The 13454-nt window shown below is 41.0% G+C and overlaps 1 protein-coding gene across 2 annotated transcripts in view; it reads right to left on the bottom strand.

Annotated features, from left to right (window-relative positions):
• Positions 1-372: 372 nt before the first annotated feature.
• katnal1.L (katanin p60 subunit A-like 1 L homeolog) overlaps positions 373-13454 on the bottom strand; it is a 40130-nt gene continuing 27048 nt past the window's right edge. For both annotated transcript variants that reach the window (XM_018247700.2, XM_018247698.2), the window contains exons 8-11: positions 9859-9985; positions 9097-9231; positions 1824-1950; positions 373-800 (exon numbers count right to left, since the gene is read on the bottom strand). In XM_018247700.2, the coding sequence (XP_018103189.1) occupies positions 602-800; positions 1824-1950; positions 9097-9231; positions 9859-9985 (588 nt within the window). In that variant the 3' untranslated portion in view covers positions 373-601. The remainder of the gene's footprint in view (positions 801-1823; positions 1951-9096; positions 9232-9858; positions 9986-13454) is intronic.

Raw genomic sequence — 13454 nt, 5'->3', positions numbered from 1 at the left:
CAATGTGTGTATTTGACATATAACAGTTGCAGGCACATCCATCTGATCTCATCATTTTCCTGAGCAGAGAAAAGGGCCCCTGAATTAAACACGGTCACCTCCAGTTTGATCCCTGTCCTTAGGTGATTTTGTTTTTTTATCTGAATATCGAAGTAGGCATTAAATGCTGATGTGTTAGCGTTTTGGACTTCCAGTTAGTGTCCGTAATGATGAAATCTGTTGAAAGGTTATGCTTTGCTGGTCTTGTTAAGAATTAAGAAGTTTAGAGGCGATCTTCTCCGCTGACCTTATCTAATTATCCTTTCCTGTCTAACGTGATTAATTTACGAGCCACGACCTTATGGTTATCATAGTGAAAGCTCATTTTCTGTTCACAAGCCATTAACTTAAAGTGACATCAGTCGTTGTAATTAAAGAGACACTGTCGTTCTGCAGCAAATGAGGACGGTACAGCGGTCAACTGAGAAATGTAACACAAGTTCACATCCGCTTTGGGTTACAAAAAAATATAAGGGTCATTCCAGTGCAAGCAGGAGAATGCTTCTTGTAGAAGATAAACAATGTTCACTCAGTAAAACTCAAAAAAAAATTGTGCAGCATTTTAGGCAGAACCGAATTCAGCCATCCACTTTTCATATTTTTCCAAATCTGCAGCAGAAACTGACTTGGATACTTTCTTTAGCGCTAATTCAAAGTCCGTCACAGTCACAGGCATCTGAAGCTCCTCCTTGGAAAGAGCCCGGATCTGTTCTGGGGTTAAACCCTGGATACGGCGTCTCATTGCCATCATTGATGCATCTCTGAAAGAAAGAAATGGATTTTGGAAGAAAATTCCATTGGTCAACAATGAGAGCTACAAAGGTTGAGCGATTTCTGTCCAGATACCAATAAGTCTCATGGGGCATTTACGCCATGGGCATTTCTTAGCAGGCAAAGTGCCCAAACCATGGTCATGCAGCCTGTCAATTGCTTGAATGGAATCCTTCCGACACTATTGGTGATAGGCCACAAATGTTCAGTCAACAACAGATGCCTGGCAACACTGAACCGCTTCTCTACAGGTGAGAAGTGGTGGTGGAGAATACACCATAGAGATCCATGGGATATTTGCAGTGCAGAAAATGTACAAGATGTGCACAACAATACAGATTCTTAACAAGCTTTGTGCTACATAACAATCCCTGATGCTACTGTACAGTGTTTTTATCATAAACTGCATTGGGCAGCTATAGCCAATTATATAAACACTTTACTCAAGTCATAAGGTTGTTGTAAAATCTCTGACTCACAGCTTTAACGTGTTAATGATTCTCCCCTAGGCCGTGTGTATTTCTGTTTATCTGTGTCTTCGGCTAATGCCAGACTTGGCCCTCAGCCCCTACCTTGGCATCGTCTTTTCCCTGTGCCAGACCCGGATCCATTGCTTCAGTCCGGGTGCGGGCACATGGCACTTATATGGAACAAAAATATATACAATGGGGGCAGGTGCATGGAAAGACTGTTGCCAGCATAATGGCTGCAGTCTAAGAATCAGCCATATCTGGCATTAACTTTTACTACTTGTTGGCAGCCCAAGGCATGCTCTGAGTGTATTATGTGCCAACTATAAACTGCTAATTGTAGATAAGTTTACTGTGCACATACAGCAGACAATTGATTGGTGGGAAGGGCCTGGCAAAAACATGGAAGCACACAGATGTACAGATAATAAATGTAGACAGACTGATATCCTTCCAGTGCAGGTTAATAGATGCAGATTTTTTTTTAACTAGGCTAAGAGGTATTTTCCCGACAGTACCCTTTTCACTTTTCAGCATCTGTACCTGCAAACATTGGTTATATCTGCTCCGGAATACCCTTCAATCCTCTCAGCGATCACTTCAAGGTCGACACTAGGCTCCAACTCCACTTCCCGTAGATTTATTTTCAGCAGCTCTGCCCTTCCATTAGCTGGGGAAACACAGCAAGAATGTTACATGTCAACATATCCGACCATAAGCCCTACAGCGTAACCGGATGAATCAGAGTGTATCTCAAGTCATTCGCTTTGACCTGTGTCTAAACATCATGGCATGTTTTAGGTATTTGATGCATAATTAAATTCAATGTTAGCTGGCATGTATTGTCAGTGGGGGAAAAATGTCAAGTTTTCAATGTAAGCAGAAGGGGTTTCATTTGGAGTGATCGGCAGCAGCAGCAGCGGTTAAATTCCTGTGGCAGTATCAGCAATATAAACCTGGTTTAATGGCTGCTCAGTCAAATAATAGCTGGTACAGTATTATAATGTAGACGTCCTTTTTAGAAATCTGTGATTAATGTTATATACGGTTACAAGACAATGTCATCATAATTTCCTCAATACATTAGGTCCTTCAGAGGATATTGGCTTACATTAAAGACACTTAAGAGCAAGGCTGCCGGGCTCAGACATTCATTGGACATGCAGTCTGTTCTCTGCATGTAATTGTCGCAGGTGGAGGAAAGTACATTGAGCTTCCATAATTTATACTTTTATTCCTGTCTGCTAGTAAATGTCCTTGAACTGGAGGAGTATTATGGGAAGCAGAATTAATAATAACTTTCCTAATGACTCGTGTCTGGCCATTTAAATGTCATATGCTGCCTATGGAAAGCAACAGCAACCTAGATCCAGACAGCACCCAGCTACTCACATGATACCAATTCCCCCAAAAAGTCACTGAAATGGAATGTGTTGATTCTTGCGGAAATAATTATCTTTACCTCATTAGTGTCTAAATCTAATTAAATATAATTTATTAAAAAAAAACAGATTCTCAGTTTTGCATACAGGGGGGTATTTTATTACATAAGGATAAGTAGAGGATGTGTTATTCTGAAACCCGTTATCCGGGAAGGCCATCTCCCATAGACACCATTTTATCCAAATAATTCAAATGTTTAAAAATGATTTCTTTTTTAATTGTAATAATAAAACAGTAGCTTGTACTTGATCTCAACTAAGATATAATTAATCCTTATTGGAAGCAAAACCAGCCTATTGGGTTTATTTAATGTTTACAAGATTTTCTAGTAGACATAGGGTGGCGGCACACGTAGCGTTCTGGGGAGATTATTTGCCCAGTGACAAATCTCCTCTTCTTCGGGTGACTAATCTCCCCGAAATGCCTTCCCGCTGGCTATAATGTGAATTGCCGGCGGGATGTCGCTTCGGTTTTCCAAAGTCGCCCAAAGTTTCCTTGTGAGGCAACTTCGGGTGACTTCAGAAAGCGAAGTGATCCGTCCATCCCGCCGGCGATTCACATTTTAGCCAGTGACTAATCTGCCCAGAACGCTACATGTGCCCCCACCCTTAAGGTATGGAGATCTGTTATTTGGAAACCCCCAGGTCCCACACAGGTCCAGGTCTATACTTTTATGAGTAAACGTAAACACTCTGGTAGGACTGTGCAAAAGATGAACATACCCCTTAAGGCACACAGGATGTTTTGTTGCTGTGCTCCTCCAGCGCTGACAAAAAAATATGAGGTCCCCTTCTCAGCAGCATTAATGTAAAACATATACATTGTGTAGCTGCCTGAAGTTGCCCAAAAGAAGCATAGGTAATGCATGTTTTCCCAAATGGTGATTCACATTAATGTTGGTGAGAAAATTAAGAGCAGGTGATAAAATGTCCTGTGTGCCTGTTACACTCCTGCGCTGGTCCGGTTGGGCAGACCTGTACTGAAAACGGACTTCTGACGCATAACCTGACCCAGCCCCGCTGCCTGACCCTACCTCCACCTTTAACCCAATCCAAAGATCCGCGAAGTTAAAAGTGACGTCACCATTTACTGGAATTGATGTAACTCCAAAGGCGGATTGATCAGTTCAGGGGGAAAATACTTTTTTCCACTCAGGGATGTGGGGGGATTGCGAGTCTGCAATTGACCTGGGAACCAAGCAGGGTATCTGCACACTGCCCGAATGGTCAGGGACTTTCCTCCCATAACCTGACAATGGGTTTCGGGTACCTGATTTGATGCAGAACTCTAGTGTCTGTGGCCTACAACTGGCCAAAGATGTACCAACAAAGTGGAACAATGGAAAGGTAGCCATAATGTCTATGATCCCTGGTACAGTATCGGTTCCTTTAGACCCAGGGGGCAATTGATCAGATACAGAATGGGATCGGCCCGTGTATCACTGCCTTAATGCAAGTCTTCAGCTGAAGGGCGACTGCTATTAGATCTGACATACACAGCCTAGCAAGCTTTCAAACTGTTTAGGTACCTCCGGGAATTATGAAATAAACATGGACACAATGAAAACACACAGATGCTAAACTGAGAACACGTGTTTATCAATGCTTACTGGGATCTATTACCTAGAAATGTATTTTCCAGAAAGTTCTGACATATGTGATGTCAATTTAATCAAACAATCCTTGTTTTTTTTTCTGATTTCTTTGCTATGTAATAATAAAACAGTAACTTGTACTTGATGGTAACTAAGCTGCATGAATCCATACTGGTGGCAAAACTATCCCATTGGATTTATTTAGGGGCAGATTTATTAAGGGTTGAGTTGTGTTTTCCACTAAAAAATTTACTTTTCGAGTCGATTTTTCTGTAAAAAAAATAATTTTTCTGGGTTTAAAAAAAAACTTGAATTTTTCAAAATGTATTGTACCCCGACCCTGGAAATAGCTCAAATCCAAAAATTCACCATCTAAAACCTGTCGAGGTCATGTAAAAGTCAATGGAAGAGGTCCCTTTAACCCAGTGATCCCCAACCAGTGGCTCATGGGCAGCATGTTGCTCACCAGCCCCTTGGATGTTGCTCCCAGTGGCCTCAAAGCAGGTGCTTATTTTTTTAATACTGGCTTTGTGACAAGTTTTGATTGCATAAAAACCAAGTGTACTGCCAAACAGAGCCTCCTATTGGCTGTCAGTCCACATAGGGACTACCAATAGCCAATCACAGCCCATAATTGGCTCCCCCAGGAACTTTTTGCATGCTTGTGTTGCTCTCCAACTTTTATATACATTTGAATGTGGCTCACAGGTAAAAAAAAAGGTTGGGGGTCCCTGCTTTAACCATTTGAAGATGTTAATAGGGCTGCTCTCGAAAACTCGATTAAATCAAGAGATTAAAGTTTTTTCCAGTGGAAAACTCAATTAATTATTCAGGTTGTTGCTCCCGAACTCGCTGATTTTTTATAACATGAGAAACCAATTGTGAGTTCATTCGAGGTTTTAAAAAGCTCACATAACTCTCAAATTCGACCTTTGATAATAATGTTTACATGATTTTTAGTATCATTAAGTTATGGTTATGCTCCCAAGCATTACAGATAAAAGCTCTCATATTTGAACACTGAATTAGATACAGACATTAAAGTGTTAGAATGATTTGCAGGCAATCAGCACATGACAGATCCCCATTAACCAGTGAAGTCACAAGTCCTGATCCCGGCATGATCCTGCCAGGCTGCATTATACATTGGATACACGCATGATCGCAGACCCTTAACACGGGACATCAGGCTGCTGAATTCTGATGTAGCTGAAGTCTAGACAGTTTAGTCACGACGTCCGACTCTCGATGAATCACAATGATCTTGGCCTCTGAGTGAAAAATCGCCAACTTATGTGCCTGGGGTTTTATCATTGCAACTTAATTGTCCTCGGTTGTTTCAGCTTATCCCTGAATTGATTCTCTGCTTAACAGCCCATTGATGCGCCAGTAAATATGTCACTGAATCAGAATTGGATTCAATTATTTTAAAGCAGCCGCAGTAAAACACGGTGAAATAGTAACGGAAATTCTCTTAGGCGACACTTCCATTTCAATGTTTAATTTCACCTGCTTGATTGGTTCCACCGACGCAGTGCAGATGAAAAGTTTGTGTTTTGGGGGTGTACTTGTTGCAAATTGTTTTTATCTACTCCTTGTTTTTTTACGGAGCTAACTCGGCAGTGGCCATTAGAACGTTCACAGTCCTTATCTGAAGAAGATAAATAATTCAAAAACTATATAAAAAAAATGAAGGCCAATCGAAAAGCTGCTTAGAATTGGCCATTCTATAAAATAGTAAGGGGCAAATTCACTAAATGGCGAAATTTCGCCAGCGACTGCATTGTCACACTCCACACCACTTCGCCAGGTGCAAATTCGTTGCCACTAATATTTCACTAAAATGGGAAGTTGCGTCTAAGCAGCCGAACATTGCTGAATTTTCACAGGCATTTCTAGTTTTTGATGCCTCTGAGGAAGCTGCCAAAATTGGCAAAACGCGTTAGGCGAAGGAGATATCGCACAGGGCTACAGGAAATACCAAGAGGTGGACTGAAAGGAAGAAAGCAGCATCACCCCTTTGCGCCTGATTTATACTATATGTCATTGTTTCAAAAAGTGAAACGTGAGTGAAATTTTTTAAAGAATTATATTTTGATAAAATAGTATTTTACCATATATACTCGACTATAAGCCGACCCGAGTATAAGCCAAGGTACCTAATTTTACCAACGAAAACTAGGACAATTTATTGATTCGAGTATAAGCCTAGACACAACTACAGCCCTGTCTCCCAGCAGCGCAAATTCCGCCGAAGCGACCCCCCCAGCGATCAACCGGACTTCTTTGCAAAGTTGATGGTGACAGAGAATTGCCAAACGGATTACTGTGCGCATTGTCCCACTGTCCCACTACCATGTGCAGAGGGTGCTGTGTGATATTGCCATCACTGTTAATCTTTTTTATAACCAACAGAGGGCGCTGTGTGATATTGCCATCACTGTTAATCTTTCGTATAACCAACAGAGGGTGCTGTGTGATATTGCAGTCACTGTTATTCTTTCATATAACCAACAGAGGGCGCTGTGTGATATTGCAGTCACTGTTAATCTTTCATATAACCAACAGAGGGCGCTGTGTGATATTGTAGTCACTGTTATTCTTTCATATTACCAACAGAGGGCGCATTGTTATTCTTTCATATAACCAACAGAGGGCGCTGTGTGATATTGCGGTCACTGTTATTCTTTCATATTACCAACAGAGGGCGCATTGTTATTCTTTCATATAACCAACAGAGGGCGCTGTGTGATATTGTAGTCACTGTTATTCTTTCATATTACCAACAGAGGGCGCATTGTTATTCTTTCATATAACCAACAGATGGCACTGTGTGATATTGCAGTCACTGTTATTCTTTCATATAACCAACAGATGGCACTGTGTGATATTGCAGTCACTGTTATTCTTTCATATAACCAACAGATGGCACTGTGTGATATTGCAGTCACTGTTATTCTTTCATATTTCCAACAGAGGGCGCATTGTTATTCTTTCATATAACCAACAGAGGGTGCTGTGTGATATTGCGGTCACTGTTATTCTTTCATATAACCAACAGATGGCGCTGTGTGATATTGCAGTCACTGTTATTCTTTCATATAACCAACAGATGGCACTGTGTGATATTGCAGTCACTGTTATTCTTTCATATAACCAACAGATGGCGCTGTGTGATATTGCAGTCACTGTTATTCTTTCATATAACCAACAGAGGGGACACTGTTATTCTTTCATAAAACCAACAGAGGGCGCTGTGTGATATTGCAGTCTCTCCCCAAGAGAACTGTTGGTATAGGAATGATTGATGATGATTGCAATCTCAGCTACCGCTGACTCGAGTATAAGCCAAGGTAGACTTTTTCAGCACATTTTGGATGCTGGAAAACTCGGCTTATACTCGAGTATATACGGTACACTATTTTGGTTTTTATCTTTGCATTTAGAGTCTGAAAACATGTGTACAGCTGGAAGGAGACCTATGTGAGGATCCACATTACACATTACACGCCATACCAAACCATTGGATTAAAAGTAGGCACTAAGGCCATTCAGTGGAAGTTGTTTTGTGTGTTTTTTTGGGACCAAACACAGGAACGTTCACCATCATGAGTATAAAGCACTAATCCAAATCTTATTGTTAACATTAAAGGTGGAAAGCAGGCACCCTTGTATATAATAATTTATGCAAACACTGAGTGGCATCTATATAATTAAATGTATTATAGTGGAGAGACTGTGAGGACATCGGTAAGAAATAAGTCCTAAACGGACAAAGGGGCAAATTTACTAAAGGGCGAAATGGCTAACACTAGAGAAAATTCACCAGTGTGACGTAATTTTGCGGTGGACCTACTCTAGCGGTAATTCGCACCCTTACGCCAGGCGAAGTTGCGCTATGGCGAAGAGACATAATTACGCTAATTCAGTTGTGGATTTTCGTGAACGTTACCTCTTGCGCCAGACTTTACTGCGCCACCTCAGACCAGACGAACTGCAATAGAGTAGATAGGGATTGCTCCAAAAAAGTTTAAATTTATTCTAAGTCCCAAAAAACGCTGGCGTCTTTTACTTTTTTAAGGGTGATAGGCTGAAAAAGAGCAACATTTACTGACATATACTGTGGGCACATGTGTAGGGCATTAGAATACATTTATTAAGGTTCCCTGGCCTTGTGTAGTGTAATGTGTCTTCTGCTGCATACACGGCCATTGTACTTTATCTGCAAATTTCCGATCGCTAGCGTAACTTCGAACCGTTGATCGTAACATCGCTAGCGCAACTTCGCAAACGATTGGTAACTTGTGCGCAACTTCGGATCTTTGTGAATTTGCGCAGCCCTGGCGAATCTGCGCCGGGCAAAGTGCGGCGAATCCAACGCTGGCGCAACTTCGAAGGTAAGTAAATTTGCCCCTAACTTTTCTAACTCTAATAAGATTTATTCTTACATAATTTCTAGTAATTCCTAGCAGCCAGGGGTTCTGCGATGGGCCCCAAATACCCGAGTCCGACACTGGTTTCTTTTGTCTAACTAGCCTTTAAGACTGCATTTGCAAGAGATAGATATAGGTGGTTTCTGTTATGAAATCACAAGGGCCATTAGCTTTCTAAATTTCAGTATAAAAAGAGATTGTATTGTAGGACATGATATTTTCAATCTCCAAAGACAGTTTGGAGTGAAATAATATCGCTAAGTGCAGGTGCTGTAGTTTAAGTAAAAATGTTCTCTATTCCAACCCCAAATCCTGCTAAGCAGGCAATGTCATGAGTTTGCAGTACCTGTAGGTAAGGGAATATAGATCCTTTTTTCTAATCTCCTTCGTAAAGCCTCATCAATGTCCCATGGGAAATTTGTAGCAGCCAGAACCATAACCATTTTTGAAGGATCGTCATTTTCTAGAGCACCTCCAACACCTTGGGTACAAACACAAGAACAAGAATTACATGTACAAAGTGGTTGACATTGGAGCAGTAGACTGCCTTGTCGTCTGCATTCAAAATACAGGAGAAATTTTGGAAAAATGTTTCCAACCTTCAGAGCATCGCTACCAATCTTTCAATTTTTGTTTTCACAGCAGCTCGACTTTAAAAGGCAAAGAAGAGTGTTCCGGCAATTTTATTTTGCCTCCCACTCGTTTCTTCAAATACAGCTATATCCAACAGGGAAAATATCGGTGCAGGATGTCTGCAGAGAGAATAGCTAGTTTTCTTTTTTAACACAGACGTAAATCCAGCATTTCTAGGCAGAAGATTATTTCATTTAGTGTGAATCTTATGCTGTTACCCGAAAATTGCTTTTGGAAAAGGAGAAATGCAGCTAAGAATATACTTCTGGAATGCTGCAGACAAATAACTTTGCAAACTGTGTTACTTCCGTATTATCTTTTATTAACTCCGAAACATAAAAACTCTTGTTACCTGATAACATACTGCATCTATTGTATTTTGGGGTGCAGGGTGAGTGTCCTTGGGGATTCTAGAACTATCACATTTAACAGGCAGCTTGACCTAAAAAGATTTAACTTATTCTTGTGAGATTACCATCCATCTGAACGAGCAGTTCGGACTTGACTCGGCGGCTTGCTTCGTGCTCATCAGATGTACCTCTTCGACTACAGATGGAATCAATTTCATCAATAAAAATTGTAGTTGGGGCATAAAATCTTGCCTTGAAAGAAATAAGGAGAACTTTGTTACACATACATATTTAGGGTTTATAAAAATGCAAAGAGTCTACTGGCCTCCAAACAGTTATGAATTTGAAACTCAACTCCCAATAGACAAGGCTTTCTTTCCATTGCCTCTTTGTTCTTCTTTTCCTACATCTCTACTCACCTCCTGCACTTAGGTCAGGGCTACTTCCTAGGTAAAGGTGGAGCAATATTGTAGCTAAAGTCTGTATCTATTTTTGCTTATGTCTAGAACATTTCACCTTTAAGGGTAAGGCCAGACGAGGAGATTCGGGGAGATTTTGTCGCCTGGCGACTTATCGCCACGTCTTTTGCGCGACTATCTCCCCGAAATGCCTCAGCGTCTTTTCCCCATAGGCTACAGCGCAAAATCGCCTGCGCTAATGCACACGCGGCGATGCGTTTTCAATAGTCGCCCAAAGTTGCCTCATGCCTCTATTGAAAACGTATCGCCGCGTGTGCATTAGCGCAGGCGATTTTGCGCTGTAGCCTATGGGGAAAAGACGCTGAGGCAGTTCGGGGAGATAGTCGCGCAAAAGACGTGGCGATAAGTCGCCAGGCGACAAAATCTCCTCGTCTGGCCTTACCCTAAGCGCTTTAAATTGATTATGTCATGGATCCTGCACTGAAATCAGTTTTTCAAAAGATTTTTTTTTATATGTAGTTTTTACATCTGACATGGGGCTAGCTATGTTATTAGTTTCCCGGGTGCCCTCAGACATGTGACCTGATAAAATTCAGTCAATCATTACAGTAAAGACACACAGAGCTAGGAGCTACTTGTCACGGCTACAAAATAGACAATAGTGATAATTTTCTTTGCTAAGATACTAAGATGTTTTAGCATAGGCAATTCTCAGTTTTGTCTATTGCATGGTATTTTGTTTGGCATTTTGTAGCCGCAAAAAATAGCTGATAATAGTAGCGGCTACTTTTTGTGGCTAAAAATGTCCTGCCATACACAATACTGAGAATTGCCTCTGCTAAAACGCATGTAGTGTCTTAGCAAAGAAAATTATCACTACTGTCTATTTTGTAGACACATAGCTGCTAGTAGTATCTCTGTGTGTCTTCACCCTTACTGCTACACTGCAAGTTGAAATGATATAACCCCCCTCCCTTTCCCCACAACAGCCCATAAGCAGAACAATGGGAAGGTAACCAGATAACAGCTCCCTGACAGCTGCTAAAAATACTCTCCACCTAGTGTTAGAAATAAGAAGCGCACTCAATAATAAAAATCCAAGTCACCACTCCATCAGTTACATTAAGGAGGAGAAACAATAGTTTATTTGAAAGCAGTTCCATTGTGAAGTGCTGGTTCTTTCTGAAAGCATGTGGCCAGGCACAATGACCCCAGATGGCTGCCTACACACTATTGGTTCAAAAATAAAATTTGAAATGGAAGAATGCATTACTTGCATTGTAACTTAGTTATGAAAACTACTACTTAATAGCAGGTGACACCTTCTCTTTTAATATAACTAACCGTAATTTAGAATTAACCATTTTATCAACTGTAGCACTTGCCGGCCCATGTAGTCTATCTTATAACATGTGAAAAATATGGCATGCAATATGTAGGCCAGACTAGTAAGACTTTAAAAAAAAGTGGACGAGAACATATAAAAAACTTAAAAAATAAGTCTAAAGACTAAAGTGGCCAAACATTTTCAAAATTGTGTTTCAGGAAACTTGGATTATTTCAGAATACAAGGTATACAAAGATCAATATTAGAACAAAGATAAGGGGATAAGTTAAAAATGCTTTTACACTTAGAGACCAAGTGGATTTTTATGTTAGCAACTAGATTCCCCATTGTATTAAACAATGAATATGACGTCTTTTGCTACTTTTAAGAATAATTATATATATATATATATATATATATATATATATATATATATATATATATATATATATATATAAATATTCCTATAATAGAGTGATGTTGGTCCATTTATTTTGTTGCGTCATTTGTAAATAAAGTTTTTTTTGCTTTTAATATAAGAAAGGTGTACAAAGATGGCATCAACAACCATATATGGGGTGTGGTTAAATAAAGCCTTAACAAACATGTATGTTCTTAATTTTGTTTTTTGATTTGTTAATTGATTAATTGGAAGTGTTATCTAATTGGTGTATTTCTGTTTAAATACTGTGTCTTGAACAGTTTGTAGTTAGCCTTTGACTAAGTGGGGCTCATTTATCAACACCGGGCAAATTTGCCTATGGGCAGTAACCCATTGCAACCAATCAGTGCTTGGCTTTTTTCAGGCAGCTGCAGGTAGAACAATGAATGCAACAATCTGATTGGTTGCTATAGGTAACTGCCCATGGGCAAATTTGCCCAGTGTTGATAATTACCCCCAAGTATGTGTAACACAAAACAGGTAAGGCTAGCTGATTTGACATAATAAATATTTTACTTACTTACTTATTCTACTGCCTGGTGGAAGATTGCCTTTATGAGTGCCTGCTCTACATATTGTTAGTTTGAACCGTTCCCCTTGCTGAAGGCTCAGGGCTCCTCATGAGGCAACTTCGGAAAATGAAGCACTGCGAGTGCCATCCTGCTGGCGATTTCTCATTATACCTGGCAGGAAGGCAGATTGGGGAGATTGTCGCCCAGAAGAAGAGGCCATTAGTCGTCAGGCGACCAAATCTCCCCGAATCTCCCCATGTGCCCTTACCCTTAAGATAGGATAGGCCTACCTTGCACCCACTGGCCATTCCCCAGATGAATGAGCTTTTGTACCCTTTTGTGCCTGCTCTAGATTGCTGACATTGCAAACTGGAGAGCTGCTGAATAAAAAGCTAAATAACTCAAAGACCGCAAATAATAAGACCGCAAATAATAAAAAATGAAAAGCAGATGCAAATTGTCTCAGAATATCACTCTCTACATCATTTTAAAAGTTAACTCAAAAGGTGAACAACCAAAGGATCGTTAAATACTCTGAAGTCAACTACTTAGGGTAGGGGCACATGGGCAGATTTGGGGAGATTTCGTCGCCTGGCGACTAGAGACGGGCCAGGCCAGCCAGGCGCCCTAGACAACCCATCCAGCCAGCTCGGCCCAACTTCCCCCGACGCATGCACGGTGAAGTCTCGCACATATGCGCATGTGCGGCACTGCTGGCCTACTTGAGCACAAGTTGTGTCTGGTGAGCAGATGAGTCTGGTCTAGGGGTAGTCAGAAGAGGCAGCTGCCCAGCACCCCCCAATTGTTGCACCCTAGGCAGCTGCCTCATCTGCCTACCCCTTGTTCCGGCCCTGCTGGCGACTAATCGCCTCTTCTGCGGGGCGACATTCACCCTGAACTGCCTTCCCCCTGCTATAATGAGAAAACGCTAGCACAATGACACTCGCTGCTTCGATTTCAGAAGTTGCCTCACAAGGAAACTTCGGGCTACTTCGGAAATTGAAGCGCCGCGAATGCATTG

This window comes from Xenopus laevis, chromosome 2L, assembly GCF_017654675.1.
Source record: "Xenopus laevis strain J_2021 chromosome 2L, Xenopus_laevis_v10.1, whole genome shotgun sequence".
In the NCBI taxonomy this organism is placed as follows: Eukaryota; Metazoa; Chordata; class Amphibia; order Anura; family Pipidae; genus Xenopus; species Xenopus laevis.
The sequence above is the reverse complement of the archived record's forward strand: the minus strand, read 5'-3'. Positions and strand labels throughout refer to the sequence as shown.